Source organism: Oncorhynchus gorbuscha, linkage group LG03 (assembly GCF_021184085.1).
Source record: "Oncorhynchus gorbuscha isolate QuinsamMale2020 ecotype Even-year linkage group LG03, OgorEven_v1.0, whole genome shotgun sequence".
NCBI lineage: Eukaryota > Metazoa > Chordata > Actinopteri > Salmoniformes > Salmonidae > Oncorhynchus > Oncorhynchus gorbuscha.
This window is the reverse complement of record NC_060175.1, coordinates 18,735,453-18,755,625: the sequence shown is the minus strand read 5'-3', so window position 1 is coordinate 18,755,625 and position 20,173 is coordinate 18,735,453. Positions and strand designations below refer to the sequence as shown.

Here is a 20,173-nt window from a genome sequence, read left to right as displayed (position 1 = left end):
GTAAGCTCGGTCTGCTGATAATTTCTTAAAGTTGGGGTTTATTTGGAATGGCAGAAAAGGGGCTGTCCCAGGAGGCCTGACCCTAACTGGGCTCAGGCGCGGTCCTCTAATTTAGTTCAAATCAAAAGGGAATTGTATTTTTCTTCATTAAATAGTCCAAAATCATATTACACAATTATACAAACAGTATCATACTCACTCATTCATCTTATACAACAATTAGATAAATTAGGTAAACCTCATATGTGAGGCTATTATATAAACAGCGTTATGGTAATGTGGCCCATGAGATTCCCCAAGTTGTGACAAACGGACCAGTTCGTAGCTGGATTCTTCACCAATCTTTTATACTTTCTCCGAAACATGAAATGTTTGTACCTCAAGTTCTGTGAGGTGGAAGGATTTCCTTTGTTTTCCATGAAAATCTACTCTCTCTATACTTTGTGTCCATGAGGAGATTCTCAGGAATTTACGACATCTCTCTGACCACAGCAACCTAGTTGAAGGAGGAAAGGGGGAGGCAGGGAGAGGGGGATGGGCTTGCTATAGCCAAAGAGGCCAACGTCATGACACTACCATGGTATATGCGTCAACAGCAACCATAGGAAAATCCTCTGCATTATCATTAACAGCAGACTCGTACATTTCCTCAGCGAAAACGATGTTCTGAGCAAATGTCAAATTGGCTTTTTACCAAATTACCGTACGACAGACCACATATTCACCCTGCACACCCTAATTGACAAACAAACAAACCAAAACAAAGGCAATGTTTTCTCATACTTTTGTTGATTAGACAAATTCCATCTAGACACCATTGCCATAGCGCCTACAAAAAAACTATACATACCTTGGCCTAAACATCAGCGACACAGGTATCTTCCACAAAGCTGTGAATGATCTGAGAGACAAGACAAGAAGGGCCTTCTACGTCATCAAAAGGAACATAAAATTCGACATACCAATTAGGTTCTGGCTAAAAATACTTTAATCAGTTATAAATTCAGCAAAAAAAGAAACAGACCTTTTTCAGGACCCTGTCTTTCAAATATAATTTGTAAAAACCAAAATAACTTCACAGATCTTCATTGTAAGGGCTTGTAGCCTGTTGTAAGGCGGGTCCTCACCAGACATCACCGGCAACAACGTCGCCGATGGGCACAAACCCACCATCGCTGGACCAGACAGGACTGGCAGGATTGGCACTTCACTGACTAGTCGCGGTTTTGTCTCACCAGGGTGATGGTCGGTTTCGCCTTTATCCTCGAAGGCATATTCTTTACACCGAGGCCTGTACTCTGGAGCGGGATCGATATGGAGGTGGAGGGTCCATCATGGTCTGGGGCGGTGTGTCACAGCATCATCGGACTGAGCTTGTTGTCATTGCAGGCAATCTCAACATTGTGTGTTACATGGAAGACAACCTCCTCCCTCATGTGGTACACTTCCTGCAGGCTCATCCTGACATGACCCTCCAGCATGACAATGCCACCAGGCATACTGCTCGTTCTGTGCGTTATTTCCTGCAAGACAGGAATGTCAGTGTTCTGCTATGTCCAGCGAAGAGCCTGGATCTCAATCCCATTGAGCACGTGAGGGCTAGGGCCATTTCTCCCAGAAATGTCCGGGAACTTGCAGGTGCCTTGGTGGAAGGTGGGGTAACATCTCACAGCAATAATTGGCAAATCTGGTGCAGTCCATGAGGAGGAGATGCACTGCAGTACTTAATGCAGCTGGTGGCCACACTAGATACTGACTGTTACTTTTGATTTTGACCCCCCATTTGTTCAGGGACACATTATTCCATTTATGTTAGTCACATGTTGTCACGACTTCCGCCGAAGTCGGTCCCTCTCCCTGCTCGGGCGGCGTTCGGCGTTCGACGTCACCGGCCTTCTAGCCATTGCAGATCCACCTTTCATTTTCCTTTTGTTTTGTCTGTGTTTTACACACCTAGTTTCAATTCCCCAATTACATGTTCATTATTTAACCCTCTGTTTTCGCCATGGTTTTTGTGTGTGTTTGTTCGTTGTTAAGTGGTCAGTATTTCTGTGAGCTGGTGTTTGGTTTATTTTAGAGTAAAGTTACATTTTTACTCAGTTCTGTGTCCTGCGCCTGACTTCGTCCGACCCACTACACACTGACACTTGTCACATGACACATGTCTGTGGAACTTGTTCAGTTTATGTCTCAGTTGTTGAATCTTATGTTCATACAAATATTTACACGTGTTAATTACATTTGCTGAAAATATACACAGTTGACAGTGAGAGGACGTTTCTTTTTTTGCTGAGTTTAGAATACATTGTCCTTTATGGTTGTTGTTAATGGTCAAAATCCAGAAAAAAGCTGTTTAATTCTACAACCACCTAAAAGGAAGTGGTTCCTAATCCTTCCATAACAAAGCCATCACCTACAGAGAGATTAACCTGGAGAAGAGTCCCCTAAGCAAGCTGGTCCTGGGGCTCTGTTCACAAACACAAACTGACACCATAGAACCCCAGGACAGCAAAACAATTTGACCCAACCAAATCATGAGAATACAAAAAGATAATTACTTGACACATTGGAAAGAGTTAACAAAAAACAGAGCAAACTAGAATGCTACTTGGCCCTAAACAGAGAGTACACAGTGGCAGAATATCTGACCAGTGTGACTGACCCAAAATTAAGGAAAGTGTTTACTATGTCCAGAATCAGTGAGCATAGCCGTAGGCAAACCTGGCTCTCAAAAGAAGACAGGCTTTGTGTACAATGCCCACAAAATGACCTGCCAAATGTATGACCATATTAGATGTCATGTTTTGTCTTAGATTGTCTTGTCATTTTGCTTTTCCCTCTGTTCGTTTTCCCCCTGCTGGTCTTTTTAGGTTCGTTCCCCTTTTTCTCTCTCTCTTCCTCTCTCTCTTCTCTCTATCGTTCCGTTCCTGCTCCCAGCTGTTCCTATTCCCCTAATCATCATTTAGTCTTCCCACACCTGTTCCCTATCCTTTTCCCTGATTAGAGTCCCTATTTCTCCCCTTGTTTTCCGTTTCTGCCCTGTCGGATCCTTGTCTATTGTTCACCGTGCTGTGTCTGTGTATCGCCCTGTCGTGTCGTGTTTCCCTCAGATGCTGCGTGGTGAGCAGGTGTCTGAGTCTGCTACGTTCAAGTGCCTTCCCGAGGCAACCTGCAGTTCTTGATCGAGTCTCCAGTCTGTTCTCGTCATTACGAGTGGAATTATGTCTTATGATTGTAGCTTTGCTTTACTGGATTAAAGACTCTGTTTTCGCCAAGTCGCTTTTGGGTCCTCATTCACCTGCATGACAGAAGGATCCGACCAAAGAATGGACCCAGCGACTACAGACGCTCGTAACACTGCCGTCGAGATCCAAGGAGCCATGCTCGGCAGACACGAGCAGGAATTGTCTGCTGCTCGCCATGCCGTGGAGAACCTGGCCGCTCAGGTTTCCGACCTCTCTGGACAGTTCCAGAGTCTTCGTCTCGTGCCACCTGTTACTTCCTGGTCTGCCGAGCCTCCGGAACCTAGGGTTAATAACCCACCTTGCTACTCCGGGCAGCCCACGGAGTGCCGCTCCTTTCTCACCCAGTGTGATATTGTGTTCTCTCTCCAACCCAACACATACTCTAGAGAGAGCGATGCGGAGCAGGGAAACACCGTTGACGCGAGCTCTCTCGTCATTTCACTCCTTACTGGCCGGGCTCGAGAGTGGGGCACAGCTATCTGGGAGGCAAGGGCTGATTGTTCAAACAATTACCAGAACTTTAAAGAGGAGATGATTCGGGTTTTTGACCGTTCAGTTTTTGGTAGGGAGGCTTCTAGGGCCCTGGCTTCCCTATGCCAAGGTGATCGATCCATAACGGATTACTCTATAGAGTTTCGCACTCTTGCTGCCTCTAGTGACTGGAACGAGCCGGCGCTGCTCGCTCGTTTTCTGGAGGGACTCCACGCAGTGGTCAAAGATGAGATTCTCTCTCGGGAGGTTCCTTCCAGTGTGGACTCTTTGATTGCTCTCGCCATCCGCATAGAACGACGGGTAGATCTTCGTCACCAAGCTCGTGGAAGAGAGCTCGCGTCAACGGTGTTTCCCTGCTCCGCATCGCAACCATCTCCTCCTCTGGCTCAGAGACTGAGCCCATGCAGCTGGGAGGTATTCGCATCTCGACTAAGGAGAGGGAACGGAGGATCACCAACCGCCTGTGCCTCTATTGCGGATTTGATGGACATTTTGTCAATTCATGTCCAGTAAAGGCCAGAGCTCATCAGTAAGCGGAGGGCTACTGGTGAGCGCTACTACTCAGGTCTCTTCATCTAGATCCTGTACTACTATGTCGGTCCATCTACGCTGGACCGGTTCGGGTGCTACATGCAGTGCCTTGATTGACTCTGGGGCTGAGGGTTGTTTCATGGACGAAGCATGGGCTCGGAAACATGACATTCCTTTCAGACAGTTAGACAAGCCTAAGCCCATGTTTGCCTTAGATGGTAGTCATCTTCCCAGTATCAGATTTGAGACACTACCTTTAACTCTCACAGTATCTGGTAACCACAGTGAGACTATTTCTTTTTTGATTTTTCGTTCACCTTTTACACCTGTTGTTTTGGGTCATCCCTGGCTAGTATGTCATAATCCTTCTATTAATTGGTCTAGTAATTCTATCCTATCCTGGAACGTTTCTTGTCATGTGAAGTGTTTAATGTCTGCCATCCCTCCCATTTCTTCTGTCCCCACTTCTCAGGAGGAACCTGGCGATTTGACAGGAGTGCCGGAGGAATATCATGATCTGCGCACGGTCTTCAGTCGGTCCCGAGCCAACTCCCTTCCTCCTCACCGGTCGTATGATTGTAGTATTGATCTCCTTCCGGGGACCACTCCTCCTCGGGGTAGACTATACTCTCTGTCGGCTCCCGAACGTAAGGCTCTCGAGGATTATTTATCTGTGTCTCTTGACGCCGGTACCATAGTGCCTTCTTCCTCTCCGGCCGGGGCGGGGTTCTTTTTTGTTAAGAAAAAGGACGGTACTCTGCGCCCCTGCGTGGATTATCGAGGGCTGAATGACATAACGGTTAAGAATCGTTATCCGCTTCCCCTTATGTCATCAGCCTTCGAGATTCTGCAGGGAGCCAGGTGCTTTACTAAGTTGGACCTTCGTAACGCTTACCATCTCATGCGCATCAGAGAGGGGGACGAGTGGAAAACGGCGTTTAACACTCCGTTAGGGCATTTTGAGTACCGGGTTCTGCCGTTTGGTCTCGCCAATGCGCCAGCTGTTTTTCAGGCATTAGTTAATGATGTTCTGAGAGACATGCTGAACATCTTTGTTTTTGTCTATCTTGACGATATCCTGATTTTTTCACCGTCACTCGAGATTCATGTTCAGCACGTTCGACGTGTTCTACAGCGCCTTTTAGAGAATTGTCTCTACGTGAAGGCTGAGAAGTGCTCTTTTCATGTCTCCTCCGTTACTTTTCTCGGTTCCGTTATTTCCGCTGAAGGCATTCAGATGGATTCCGCTAAGGTCCAAGCTGTCAGTGATTGGCCCGTTCCAAGGTCACGTGTCGAGTTGCAGCGCTTTCTAGGTTTCGCTAATTTCTATCGGCGTTTCATTCGTAATTTCGGTCAAGTTGCTGCCCCTCTCACAGCTCTTACTTCTGTCAAGACGTGTTTTAAGTGGTCCGGTTCCACCCAGGGAGCTTTTGATCTTCTAAAAGAACGTTTTACGTCCGCTCCTATCCTCGTTACTCCTGACGTCACTAGACAATTCATTGTCGAGGTTGACGCTTCAGAGGTAGGCGTGGGAGCCATTCTATCCCAGCGCTTCCAGTCTGACGATAAGGTTCATCCTTGCGCTTATTTTTCTCATCGCCTGTCGCCATCTGAACGCAACTATGATGTGGGTAACCGCAACTGCTCGCCATCCGCTTAGCCCTAGGCGAATGGCGACAGTGGTTGGAGGGGGCGACCGTTCCTTTGTCGTTTGGACAGACCATAAGAACCTTGAGTACATCCGTTCTGCCAAACGACTTAATGCCCGTCAAGCTCGTTGGGCGTTGTTTTTCGCTCGTTTCGAGTTTGTGATTTCTTACCGTCCGGGTAGCAAAAACACCAAGCCTGATGCCTTATCCCGTCTGTTTAGTTCTTCTGTGGCTTCTACTGATCCCGAGGGGATTCTTCCTTATGGGCGTGTTGTCGGGTTGACAGTCTGGGGAATTGAAAGACAGGTTAAGCAAGCACTCACGCACACTGCGTCGCCGCGCGCTTGTCCTAGTAACCTCCTTTTCGTTCCTGTTTCCACTCGTCTGGCTGTTCTTCAGTGGGCTCACTCTGCCAAGTTAGCTGGTCATCCCGGTGTTCGAGGCACTCTTGCGTCTATTCGCCAGCGCTTTTGGTGGCCGACTCAGGAGCGTGACACGCGCCGTTTCGTGGCTGCTTGTTCGGACTGCGCGCAGACTAAGTCGGGTAACTCTCCTCCTGCCGGTCGTCTCAGACCGCTCCCATTCCTTCTCGACCATGGTCTCACATCGCCCTAGACTTCATTACCGGTCTGCCTTTGTCTGCGGGGAAGACTGTGATTCTTACGGTTGTCGATAGGTTCTCTAAGGCGGCACATTTCATTCCCCTCGCTAAACTTCCTTCCGCTAAGGAGACGGCACAAATCATCATCGAGAATGTGTTCAGAATTCATGGCCTCCCGTTAGACGCCGTTTCAGACAGAGGCCCGCAATTCACGTCACAGTTTTGGAGGGAGTTCTGTCGTTTGATTGGTGCGTCCGTCAGTCTCTCTTCCGGGTTTCATCCCCAGTCTAACGGTCAAGCAGAGAGGGCCAATCAGACGATTGGTCGCATACTACGCAGCCTTTCTTTCAGAAACCCTGCGTCTTGGGCAGAACAGCTCCCCTGGGCAGAATACGCTCACAACTCGCTTCCTTCGTCTGCTACCGGGTTATCTCCGTTTCAGAGTAGTCTGGGTTACCAGCCTCCTCTGTTCTCATCCCAGCTTGCCGAGTCCAGCGTTCCCTCCGCTCAAGCGTTTGTCCAACGTTGTGAGCGCACCTGGAGGAGGGTGAGGTCTGCACTTTGCCGTTACAGGGCACAGACTGTGAGAGCCGCCAATAAACGTAGGATTAAGAGTCCAAGGTATTGTTGCGGCCAGAGAGTGTGGCTTTCCACTCGCAACCTTCCTCTTACGACAGCTTCTCGTAAGTTGACTCCGCGGTTCATTGGTCCGTTCCGTGTCTCCCAGGTCGTCAATCCTGTCGCTGTGCGACTGCTTCTTCCGCGAAATCTTTGTCGCGTCCATCCTGTCTTCCATGTCTCCTGTGTCAAGCCCTTTCTTCGCACCCCCGTTCGTCTTCCCTCCCCCTCCCGTCCTTGTCGAGAGCGCACCTATTTACAAGGTACGTAGGATCATGGACATGCGTTCTCGGGGACGGGGTCACCAATACTTAGTGGATTGGGAGGGTTACGGTCCTGAGGAGAGGAGTTGGGTTCCGTCTCGGGACGTGCTGGACCGTTCACTTATTGATGATTTCCTCCGTTGCCGCCAGGATTCCTCCTCGAGTGCGCCAGGAGGCGCTCGGTGAGTGGGGGGTACTGTCATGTTTTGTCTTAGATTGTCTTGTCATTTTGCTTTTCCCTCTGTTCGTTTTCCCCTGCTGGTCTTTTTAGGTTCGTTCCCTTTTTCTCTCTCTCTTCCTCTCTCTCTTCTCTCTATCGTTCCGTTCCTGCTCCCAGCTGTTCCTATTCCCCTAATCATCATTTAGTCTTCCCACACCTGTTCCCTATCCTTTTCCCTGATTAGAGTCCCTATTTCTCCCCTTGTTTTCCGTTTCTGCCCTGTCGGATCCTTGTCTATTGTTCACCGTGCTGTGTCTGTGTATCGCCCTGTCGTGTCGTGTTTCCCTCAGATGCTGCGTGGTGAGCAGGTGTCTGAGTCTGCTACGTTCAAGTGCCTTCCCGAGGCAACCTGCAGTTCTTGATCGAGTCTCCAGTCTGTTCTCGTCATTACGAGTGGAATTATGTCTTATGATTGTAGCTTTGCTTTACTGGATTAAAGACTCTGTTTTCGCCAAGTCGCTTTTGGGTCCTCATTCACCTGCATGACATTAGAGACACATATTTCCCTCAGATTACACAGAGCCACAAAGAAATAGAAAACAAATAAAATGTTGATAAACTCCCATATCTACTGGGTGAAATACCACACTGTGCCATCACAGCAGCAAGATTGGTGACCTGTTTCCACAAGAAAAGGTCAACCAGCGAAGAGCAAACACAATTGTAAATACAACCCATATTTATTTTCCCTTTTGTACTTTAACTATTTGCACATCGTTACAACACTGTATATAGACATTACATGACATTTGAAATGTCTCTATTCCTTTGGAACTTTTGTTAACTGTTCATTTTATATTGTGTGTGTGTGTGTGTGTGTGTGTGTGTGTGTGTGTGTGTGTGTGTGTGTGTGTGTGTGTGTGTGTGTGTGTGTGTGTGTGTGTGTGTGTGTGTGTGTGTGTGTGTGTGTGTGTGTGTGTGTGTGTGTGTGTGTGTGTGTGTGTGTGTGTGTGTGTGTGTGTGTGTGTGTGAGAGAGAGAGAGTGTGTGTTGTGTGAGAGAGAGAGAGAGAGAGAGAGAGAGAGAGAGAGAGAGAGAGAGAGAGAGAGAGAGAGAGAGAGAGAGAGAGAGAGAGAGAGAGAGAGTGTGTGTGTTCATGCATGGGGATGGATGGAGATACAGTATGTCGTTGCTCTCAGCATCGCATGAGTAGCCAGCTGAAACCCAGCAAGGAGTCCCCTCCTCTCCTCTCACACGTCCAACATCAAACCTCCACCTCGCTTCTGTTCCACTCTGATAGCAACACCTTCTGCTGCTGACTATCTCCCCTACCTCCCCTTCCACAGCCGGCAGGTACACAGCCACAGCCCTAGTGTCTTGTCACCAGGAGAGCCCTTACCTCCGGGTAGACCCCTCCCTCTTCCTAGCTTCCCATCTGTCTCTCTCTCGCCAGACTCCAAAACAGAAGAGCTTTTCCAACGGGCATCCCTGGCATGAGGCACAAAGGGTGGCACACCGATTGGCATTGTGAGGCAGGTAAAGAGGATTGGGCCGGCAGCGGGTGGCAGGGAGTGGCAGAGGGGGGATGGCTGGTTGGTGCCACTCCAGCAAGCCTGCCCAGCCCCAGACGGTCTGTGCCAGTGCCCTGCCTGGCAAGGTGGTTAAAACCTCTTTAGGATCCAGCCTTTTTTTTCTTCAATTTTCACCTAAAATGACATACCCAAATCTAACTGCCTGTAGCTCAGGACCTGAAGCAAGGATATGCATATTCTTGATACCATTTTAAAGGAAACACTTGCACTTGTTTGTGGAAATGTTAAATTAATGTAGGAGAACATAACACATTAGATCTGGTAAAAGATAATACATAGAAAAAACATGCTACCCAGGCGCAATACCAGCCCAGGCGCAATTTATATTTTGGCCACTAGATGGCAGCGGTGTATGTGCAAAGTTTTAGACTTATCCAATGAATCATTGTATTTCTGGGCCGGCAGGTATCTTAGTGGTTAGAGTGTTGGGCCAGTAACCAAAAGGTTACTAGATTGAATCCCCAAGCTGACAAGGTAAAAATCTGTTGTTCTTCCCCTGAACAAGGCCCACTGTTCCTTGGCTGTCATTGTAAATAAGAATTTGTTCTTAACTGACTTGTGTAGTTAAATAGAAAATACATTTCTGTTACATGTTTTATATCAAGACTTCCCAAATGTGCCTAATTGGTTTAATAATGCATTTTCAAGTACATAACTGTGCACTCTCCTCAAACAATGAGGATGATATTAGCATGATATTCTTTCACTGTAATAGCTACTGTAAATTGGCAGTGCACTTAGATTAACAATAATTTACAGAAGGTGGATGGATGGAGGCTGATTCCATGGAAGCCATTAATGAAATCTGTGAAATACTGACTACAATGGCAGTCTGAGTTGCTGTGGAGGCAGGTAGAGAGAGATGTGGCCATAACCAAGCCACACAGATGTAGTATCTCAATTTGAGCCAGTTTTATACAGCAGGAAAATAATCCTTCAGCAACAGGAAATGTAAATTATTATGTAGATTATAATTAATGGACATTTCTGTAGGGTTTGATACATTTTTCGTTAGGGCAACTCGAGTCTGAAATGTCAGTGGAAATTAGAAGTTTTTTTAAACCTCAAATACACTACAAGTTTGCATTTCCAATTGTGAAAATTTGCAGCAATAAAAGAGTGATCAAATTAATATCCTACACCTGTACATTCCTATAAATACAGTATATACAAATGCAGATATCAGTGCCTTGGAATGTATAGTATTTAGCTTTATTGTCTATTGTCTCTATGTCTCTCTAATATTGCCCTGCTACTATCTATTCCATTGTAGAGGGAATCACATCCAATATAGTTGACAGTAAGTAACATTCTATGTAAACTTAATGTACAGTAATGTTTTCTAATCTAATCTGAATTGGGGTTTTGCCTAGCAAATCTTTTGATTGGCTTGAACTGACTAGTTACTGGGACAGCACATTGCTTCACCTCAATTCACAGACCATTTAACTACAGTGAAAGTGAGTATTCAACTTAACTACCTTAGTAATAAAATGTGCTAAACTTTGTACAACAATCTATTATACAATTTTTGTCCTGTAATAGAGTACTGTTTCTTGGACAATCCCAATATTAAATGTTGGCATTGACATCCAGCTGGTTTAATAGTGTTTCTCAGTGAAAGAAGAATAGCCTAATGTTTTTTTAGTTTAACCTGAAACCTAGAACTTGTTTCACGGAATAGAAACCAAAGATGATCCAGGTCAGGATAATGTAGCAACGGTTCTAACTATCATAATGTTGCTCAAGAACTGGTGCAGTTCAAGTTGTACTGTATCTTGTTCCAGTGGATCAATCTAGGATCAACACACCTTACAGTAAATAAGCTGCTGGAGAGGAACACACCTGCAGATTTCTCTGTACATACAGTATAACACTTTCAGGTTTCTCTGTACATACAGTATAACACTTTCAGATTTCTCTGTACATACAGTATAACACTTTCAGATTTCTCTGTACATACAGTATAACACTTTCAGGTTTCTCTGTACATACAGTATAACACTTTCAGATTTCTCTGTACATACAGTATAACACTTTCAGATTTCTCTGTACATACAGTATAACACTTTCAGGTTTCTCTGTACATACAGTATAACACTTTCAGGTTTCTCTGTACATACAGTATACCACTTTCAGATTTCTCTGTACATACAGTATAACACCTGCAGATTTCTCTGTACATACATTATAACACTTTCAGATTTCTCTGTACATACAGTATAACACCTGCAGATTTCTCTGTACATACAGTATAACACCTGCAGATTTCTCTGTACATACAGTATAACACCTGCAGATTTCTCTGTACATACATTATAACACTTTCAGATTTCTCTGTACATACAGTATAACACCTGCAGATTTCTCTGTACATACAGTATAACACCTGCAGATTTCTCTGTACATACAGTATAACACTTTCAGATTTCTCTGTACATACAGTATAACACTTTCAGATTTCTCTGTACATACAGTATAACACTTTCAGATTTCTCTGTACATACAGTATAACACCTGCAGATTTCTCTGTACATACAGTATAACACTTTCAGATTTCTCTGACAGATCATTATACCACGTGAAGGAACAGGTCTATCTGGTCTGATCAAAGACCAGACAGGCAATGGTAGAATGGTAGGCTAGAACATTCTCTAAAGAGTCATTGTGTAGAAGCACAGAGTTTTCTAACCCAGAGACATAGCAGTCCAATACTTCTGGGAACGCCTCGCAAGCAGGCTCGACAGACCAGACCGGGGTTTGGGGTTTGGAAAGTCAACTAGAGAAGTGAAACAATTGTCCTTAGTTGTTCATTTTGATTTCTAATGGCACAAGCTAGATTTGAGACAATGTCTAAAGTACAGTAGCTGAACATGTTATAAGTCCAACCTCATTAAAGTGACAAACTGACACGTTTTCCATTTTCATCAAAAACAGTCGCACACGAGAAGTGCAGCCCAACATGTCTGTTAGACCCGATGACATGTTTCTACACATGAGTTTAGCTAGCTACCATGACATCACCTACAAGTGTGACCAGGGATTTATAATGGAGAAGCTGTTTCTGGGCATCTCCATACTAAACCTTCTTTGGTACAGTAGAAGTGTGGAATGGGTTGCGTTCACTATGACAGAACAGTGTGCAATGTTGAATTCAACGGAAATGGTACTGTACTGAACGACCAGGTGAAAAACGTTGTGATTACTGTGGCCCAGAGGGCAGTTACCATTGGATGTGCTGAGTTTTGCGATTTCAGATAGTCACACCCATACTGATCAGGCCACACTCACCAAACAGGAGCAAACGTACCTCAAAGGCTGTTGAAGACCGGTGCACACCGTTTTGGGAAAATGTGCCTTTAAGGATAAACCGCCACACAATGTAGGAAACGTTGAGTCAAACTGACTGCATTGCTGTTTTTGTTTGCTAATGACACCATCGTCTGTTTCCATGCTTTTGATTGGTCGCTACAGCTGTTGAGATGGCACAAGGAAGTGGAGAGATTCAGACAATTCTGTTCCTGTTAACATTGTCTCTGCAAGCCTTCACTGGTCAATTTCAAGGTAAACATCCACATGAATCACACACACACACACACACACACACACACACACACACACACACACACACACACACACACACACACACACACACACACACACACACACACACACACACACACACACACACACACACACACACACACACACACACACACACACACACACACACACACACACACACACACACAGCTTGCCAATATAATCAACTCAAGCATCCCCCACTTCGTATCTGTTTTCACGGGCCGCAGATTAAAGGGACACAAAATGTACTCTATACGTGGAACAACCCTTTTACATGTTTATGGGGTCAACAACATAGAAAGTTGTGTCTGTTATAATCGCTGTTTTCTATATGCAAAATGGGTCTGATTGATATATTTGGTGAAGTGTTAAATATATAAAAAAATAAGAGTGTAACTACCTCTTGTCTGTTATTAAGATTTAGATCACTTTATTGGTCAATTACCCACAATGTCCAACCAAAATGTTATTTCCTCTGTTAATCCAATCCCTCCGAAAGACACACATAAATACACATACAGGTTTTGGAGAGGTGCGGGGGTGCCTGCCCCACTGGGTGCCTGGGGAGTTAAGTGCCTTGCTCAAGGGCACAACAGCATCTAGGATTTAATATCTGCAAACCTCCGGTTGCCAGCTCACTTCCCGCCAGATTTTTCCAATCGGACCCGTGTCTCGAACTGGCAACCCAGCCTCTGGTTGCCAGCTCGCCTCTCTAACCGCCAGGCTACCTCCGCCAGGCTACCTCCGCCAGGCTACCTCCGCCAGGCTACCTCCGCCAGGTTACCTCCGCCAGGCTACCTCCGCCAGGCTACCTCCGCCAGGCTACCTCCGCCAGGCTACCTCCGCTTCTATACACACTTTCAAAAACTTAATGTGTCAGGGTATTGTTTTGAACTTGATATGACCTTAAAATATGACTCTCAAAAACTGTGAGACTAAGGGTGCAGCAGGAGAGATATTATGGCCAAAACCGAGCCATACACCCATACAAATGTATACAAATCTGTGCTCATATAAAGTATCAGATATCAGTGCCTTGGAAAGTACAGTAGTTTTCATTATTGCCATTAATCGTCATTAAGACCCTTTCATCCAAAGAGCACCCTTCATAATACTCTCTAACATTGCTTTGCTACCACCCATGTTGCTGCTGCCTTACAGACAGCACAACATAAGCAGAGGCTCAATAGAATCCTATACTATACAACCTGTTGTTGGATACTATAACTATGCATACAATGCTTTCACTGTGTTGTTGCTACAGTATGGCACTGACAGACTCTCTGTATACAGATTCTATCTGACACATTTTCCACTCGTTTTATGGTTGTTGGCATAAGGCTAAGGAGAGTACTTGATCATCATTTATCAGAATTTATCTCTGCACTGGATTGGGTTTTTGCCTGAAACACTTTCTGATTGGCTAGAACACACTAGTTACAGGGAAAACGAAATTTATATGCCGGGAAAACGAAACTCATTACGTATGGCGCTGCACATTGCTTCAGCTCTCATAGTCACAAGAGGCACCAATTCACAAATCATTTAACTGCAGTAAAAGTGAGTATTCAACTTTATACCGTAGGAGTAATATTTTGCTAAACGTTCTACAACGATCTACTCTACTTTGTTCAATTTCGTTTTACAGGGACAGTGCACATGAATCAATGTTACTGTAAACGTGCCAGTTTTAGAAAGCCGGCTAGTATTCAACTGCAATTCCTCTACAATACTTGAATAACTGTATAACAACTGGTTTATTGATACCTTCATACCAGGTCTTTATGCATGGCTGATCACCACATTAACTTTGTTTTGACTTTCGATATTCAGAGGTTGGCTCATCAATAGCTCTCCGACGGAGGGTCCTAGGATGATGAGAGTGATATCTAGGATTAGATTATTTTAAATTATTATGATTATTATTTTAGACCGATAGTCGAACTCTTCCCTTAACAAAGCAAGAAAGTAGTCAACATGCTTTTCTGGCATGGTGGTTTAGGGACCTTCGTAAAAGTGCAATAAAGGTGATTGCAATTCCCATTCAGGAGGGTTCACCAAATATGAAGATGACACACACTGCATCGGGACTCCAGTCGCTGAAGGACCCAATATTTGTATTAGTTACCACTAACTACTAAGGGTGCTCCATATCTAGATGAAACCAGATAATGTTAAGCTACTGACCCTGTCATCCATGCTACATTTGTTAGAATTCCAGTTCACCACTTCCCTGATTTTACAGGCATACTTATTGTGATAGGTCTAACTTTCAATACCTTCCTATCCATATGAGCTACAGATCTACATACAAGCATGGTAGGTTCTTTAACATCTCTCATCAAATGTACACCTTACATTTTTTCTAAATTATCCACCTTTGATTTTCTACAAATGTTTATTCTATTACAACTGTGGTTATTAATTCAAAGTTTCAATAGCTTCCAGTCCAAATGGCATATACATCTAAAACCATTGATGTTAGGTCACTGATCTCCCTCCTCCATAGCAAGGTTATAATACTAAACTGAAACTAAAACAAAAACTAATCATGAAAAAACAATTTTGTACACTGAAATAAAATAATTAACAAACCTGTATGAAAAACTAAAACTATACTGAAACTATCGTTCACTCTAAAATGGACTAAAATCAAGTAAAAACCATCATGAATTATGTTGTTTTATTGAATTATTTCAAGAAAATGCTGCCAAATTCCATAAAATGAAGTTGGAGGCTGCTTTAATGTATCATTAAATTCTCTGGCAACAGCTCTGGTGGACATTCTTGCAGTCAGAATGCTAATCCCATGCTCTCTCAACTAGAGACATCTGTGGCATTGTGTTCTGTGACAAAACTGCACATTTTAGAGTGACCTGTTATTGTCCCCAGCACAAGGTGCACCTGTAATGTAATGATCATGCTGTTTAATCAGCTTCTTGATATGCCACACAATGGATTATCTTGGCAATGGAGGAATGCTTACTAACAGGGATGTAAACAAATTTGTGCAAAATGTTTTACAGAAATAAGCTTATGTGCGTCTAGAAAAAATCTGGGATCATTTATTTCAGCTCATGAATCATGGGGCAAACACTTTACATGTTGCGTTTATATTTTTGTTCGGTGTAGATACGTATATCATCCTAGGACCTTCTGTCAAATAGGTATTGACAAGTAAACTCTGAATATCAAACCAATATCCAAAATGAACAAAGATTTACTAGCGTTAAATGATAATAAAATGGCATCAATATCCACTAAACCAATAAATAGTCTTCAAATATGTTCCAGGTCAGGATAGTAATAGCATCGCACAACCATCCTATCTAACAAGCTTACATTCAGTTTTGCTACGCAGATTCAATTGAATCGCAAGATCAGGATGATCGTACGAGGCTAGGATAGTAAGGTCTAGGTATCCTAATGTTGCTCAAGAAATTCTTTATCTTGTTCAAGTGGGTCCATCTTAGATCAATAAACCTTAAAGTAGATTGTTGTGAGAGTGACACACCTGCAACTTCTCTGTACAGTAACTGTCTGGTCTGATCAGAGTCAGACACCAGAATATGTTAAATCAGACAGGATATACATGATCAGCTAATGATGTATGATGTAGCTTTGCTAGGTCTTTCTTTGCTGCACTTGACCATATTACCGGACAGTAATCAAGAGGGGACAAGACCAGAGCCTGAACAACTAGTACAGTTGATGTTTATAACAGATATACCCCTCCCCATCCTCATAACAACTTTGTCAATATGACTTGACCATGATAATTGACCATCCAATGTTCTACCCAGGAGTTTAGCTTCCGCAACTTGCTCAATGGTCACAACCTTTATACACAACTCCAGTTGAGGTTCAGCTCTTAGAGAATGTTCTGGACCAAATACAATGCTTTTAGGTTTAGATGTATTAAAGACCAGTTCATTATTAATCACCCATTCTGATACTGACTGTAACTCCTTATTTAGAATGTCAGTGAGCTCACTGGCTTTGGGTGCTGACATGTAGAGTGTGGAATCATCGGCATACATAGTCATTCTAGCTTTGTGTAAAGACCAGTGGCAAATCACTTGTAAAAATAGACAAGAGCAACGGCCCAACGCGCTGTACATTTTTCATGGTAGAGAAGCTTCCATTGAAGAACACTCTCTGGCCTCTATTGGATAAATAACTCTCCAACCATGTGATGGCAGGTGATGTGAAGCAGAATAGGCCTATTTTTTTAGATCGTTATATCAATCAGCTAAGAATAAATTATAATTGGTTGAACCATCTGTGAACACGGCCATACATTATCCAATAAAGTCTCTGTAGAAGTGTGGACTGGTTTTGTTGGTAATGACTAGGGTTGCAAAATTACAATAATTTCCCCCAAATTCCTTGGTTTTCCAGAAATCCTGGTTGTAGGATAATGGGATTTCCCTTTTTTTCTTCCTGAACCCAGGAATCTTACACCCAAGATTTCTGGAAAACCTGGGTGTTTGGGACAATTTACCAGAACTTTGCAACCTTACTAATGACATAATTGTCTGTTTCTGTGGTTTTGGTTGGTCACTGCAGCTGTTGAGATGGCACAAGGAAGAGAAAGGACTCTGATGATTCTATTGCTGGTAACACTGTGTCTGCAAATCTTTACTGGTCAATGTCAAGGTACGCATCCATATACTTCACATGCACACAGAACACATGTTTTTCTCTATATTATCTAGAAGCTTGCTTTTATGATCAACTCAAGCATCCCCCACTTTTTCGTCTGTTCCCACAGATTCAGGGCAGCCCTCTGATCTGAGGATTGTTCTGGTGGGTAAGACTGGAGTGGGGAAGAGTGCAACAGGAAACACTATCCTGGGGAGAGAGGTGTTTAAAGTGGAGCCCAAAGCTGATTCTGTCATTGCAAAGTGTGAGAAAGGGAGTGAAGAGGTGGATGGGTGGAAGATCAATGTGATTGACACGCCAGGACTCTTTGACCCAACAATGAGTGTAGATCAAATGAAAAGGGAGCTAGAAAGTTGCATCTACATGTCAGTTCCAGGACCCCATGTGTTCCTGCTGGTGATCAGGCTGGGGAGGTTCACAGAGGAGGAAAGGAACACTGTGAAGTGGATCCAGGAGAACTTTGGGGAAGATGCCTCAATGTACACCATGGTGCTGTTCACTGGTGAAGATCAGATAGGGAAAAAATCAGTTTCTGAGTTTCTGAAAGAGAGCAAGGAGCTGCGGAAACTTGTTACAAGCTGTGGGAACAGATATCACTCAATCATCAATGCCAAGAGAAAGAACTACACTCAGGTCAGAGAACTGCTGAGGAAGATAGAGCAGATAGTGGAGGATAATGGAGGAAAGTACTACACCAATGAGGATTATGAGACGGCACAGGAAAAGATCAGAGAAGAGATCAGGCCTCAATTTAAATTCCACAGTCCATGGACGTTGTTTGGCTTAGCAGGTTTGTGGCCAATACCTGTACCTGTACCTGTACATGTACGCACTAAGCACGTGTTTTATTATCCTGGTCCTGGGGACACAAAGGGGTGCACATTTTTGCCCTAGCACTACACAGCTGATTCAAATGATCAACTCATCATCAAGATTTGATGATTTGAATCAGGTGTGTAAAGCAAAAACAATACTGTACACCAAAAATGTGCACCCCTTTGTGTCCCCAGGACCGGGATTAAGAAACACTGCACTACGGAGATGCTTGACCTTTAAAATGCCAGGGGTGCATTCAGTTGGTTAAACGTTTTGCTATGTTTTGCGACAGTATACTGAACGACATGTTTTCTTACAACTGAGATGCATTTGCTCCTATTTTATGGGTATGACGGGGAATGGAGCAGAGGCAACTGAGGGCGAGGCCAGACTGTCTGTGGACACCAGATTAGAACGGATTCATTTTAGTCCATGGTCCAGGTGCATGTAGAGTGTGCGATGTATAATATACCCTATTTTCTAATTGGCTAAACGGATGGTTACGTAAACAGTCGGCACGTCAAAAGTTCAACTCGTCTAAACTTTTTATTTGTGGAAATGGATGGAAATTGTATGGATATCGATGCGTCATCGTATGATTACCACTTAGAAAGCACTGGATTCATGGTCTGGCCTTGCCCTTATTTCCTGACTGGCTTACACAAACCTCCTGCTAAAGCGGCGTGCACTGTACATAATCACCCAATCAACAACAGGAGTTACAATGCTCAATGTTCTGTTTACTTAAACGTTCACTACACTTTCTGAACAAAGCAGGTGTAGGCCAACTGTATTTTATTGGGTGTGTATTTATTTAGTGGGGATATATACTATGTACAGTATGTATTTAGTGGTATTAAAAGTATTACATAGCGGTGTATGTTTTTATAGGGATGTGTGTATTAAGGGTGTATGTATTTAGTAAGTGTGTGTTAATGGGGATATACAATTCAAAATCACAGGGAGTTCTGCAACTTTACAATTTGAAATGGAATAGCATAGTCAAGGGAATGAAACCCAAATTAAGTTTAAGCCTGAAGCTGTATGTTTAGTTTGGTGAGTGGTATTATGTTCTGGGTCGTTACATGAATAGAGTACATTTTGGTTAGTGTAACTTTATTACAAAAGAAACTATTAATTTAACCACATTTTAACATTCTGCCATAAGGAGCACATGATCAACCCCATACAAAACATGTTTTCCCGTCTCAAGCGATCTAAAAAAGGAGTATAGTAAGTTGAAAGGACGTGTCATTAAAGTAACAGGGTTGAATTGAGATTTTCACCGTAAAACATTTCTAGCCTATCTATCTATGGGTAACAGATATGCTCAACAGGCTCAGTTTTCCACCATCAAATATCAGAAAGCAGCTCACCTGCTATTACACTATAATGGAACTATTATATGTTCAATGTTTCTTTTGTAACAAATATTTTAAAGGGAATAATGTATAACCATGTGTGGGTTATGTGGGTTAAATATTCTTTGAAATTGGAAAAACATGACTAGGAACATGTCAAAGCGCACATTTTTTGGCACTTTAGCAATTCTTTATTCATATTTAATAAATCCTATTTATTGATTTTTCCATGTGGTCTAAAACACAAAAAGGTGCATCTATTTGATCACTGTTTTCTATATGCCAAATGGGTCTGATTAATATATTTGGTGAATTGCTAAATAAAAATAAATTAAGAGTGCAACTACCTCTTGTCTGTTATTAAGATTAAGATCACTTTCCAACCAAAATGTTATTTCCTCTGTTAACCCAATCCCCCCGAAAGACATGAATAAATACACATACAGGCTTTGGAGAGGTGCGGGGGTGCCTGCCCCACTGGGTGCCCGGGGAGTTAAGTGCCTTGATCAAGGGCACAACAGCATCTAGGATTTAATACCAGCAAACCTCCGGTTGCCAGCTCACTTCCCACCTGTAGCACACGCTCCAGCAGGTAT

The 20,173-nt window shown here is 43.6% G+C and overlaps 2 protein-coding genes across 3 annotated transcripts in view; one reads left to right on the top strand and one right to left on the bottom strand.

Annotated features, from left to right (window-relative positions):
* The window catches only part of LOC124027273 (disks large-associated protein 4-like), a 223,263-nt gene that overhangs the window by 67,185 nt on the left and 135,905 nt on the right, over positions 1–20,173 (bottom strand). The window lies entirely within an intron of this gene.
* On the top strand, positions 14,178–19,923 carry LOC124027294 (GTPase IMAP family member 7-like). The gene is made up of 3 exons (XM_046339749.1): positions 14,178–14,295; positions 17,305–17,394; positions 17,510–19,923. Exons 2-3 carry the CDS (start codon positions 17,313–17,315, stop codon positions 18,292–18,294), a joined length of 867 nt encoding a protein of 288 aa, XP_046195705.1. The 5' UTR covers positions 14,178–14,295; positions 17,305–17,312; the 3' UTR covers positions 18,295–19,923.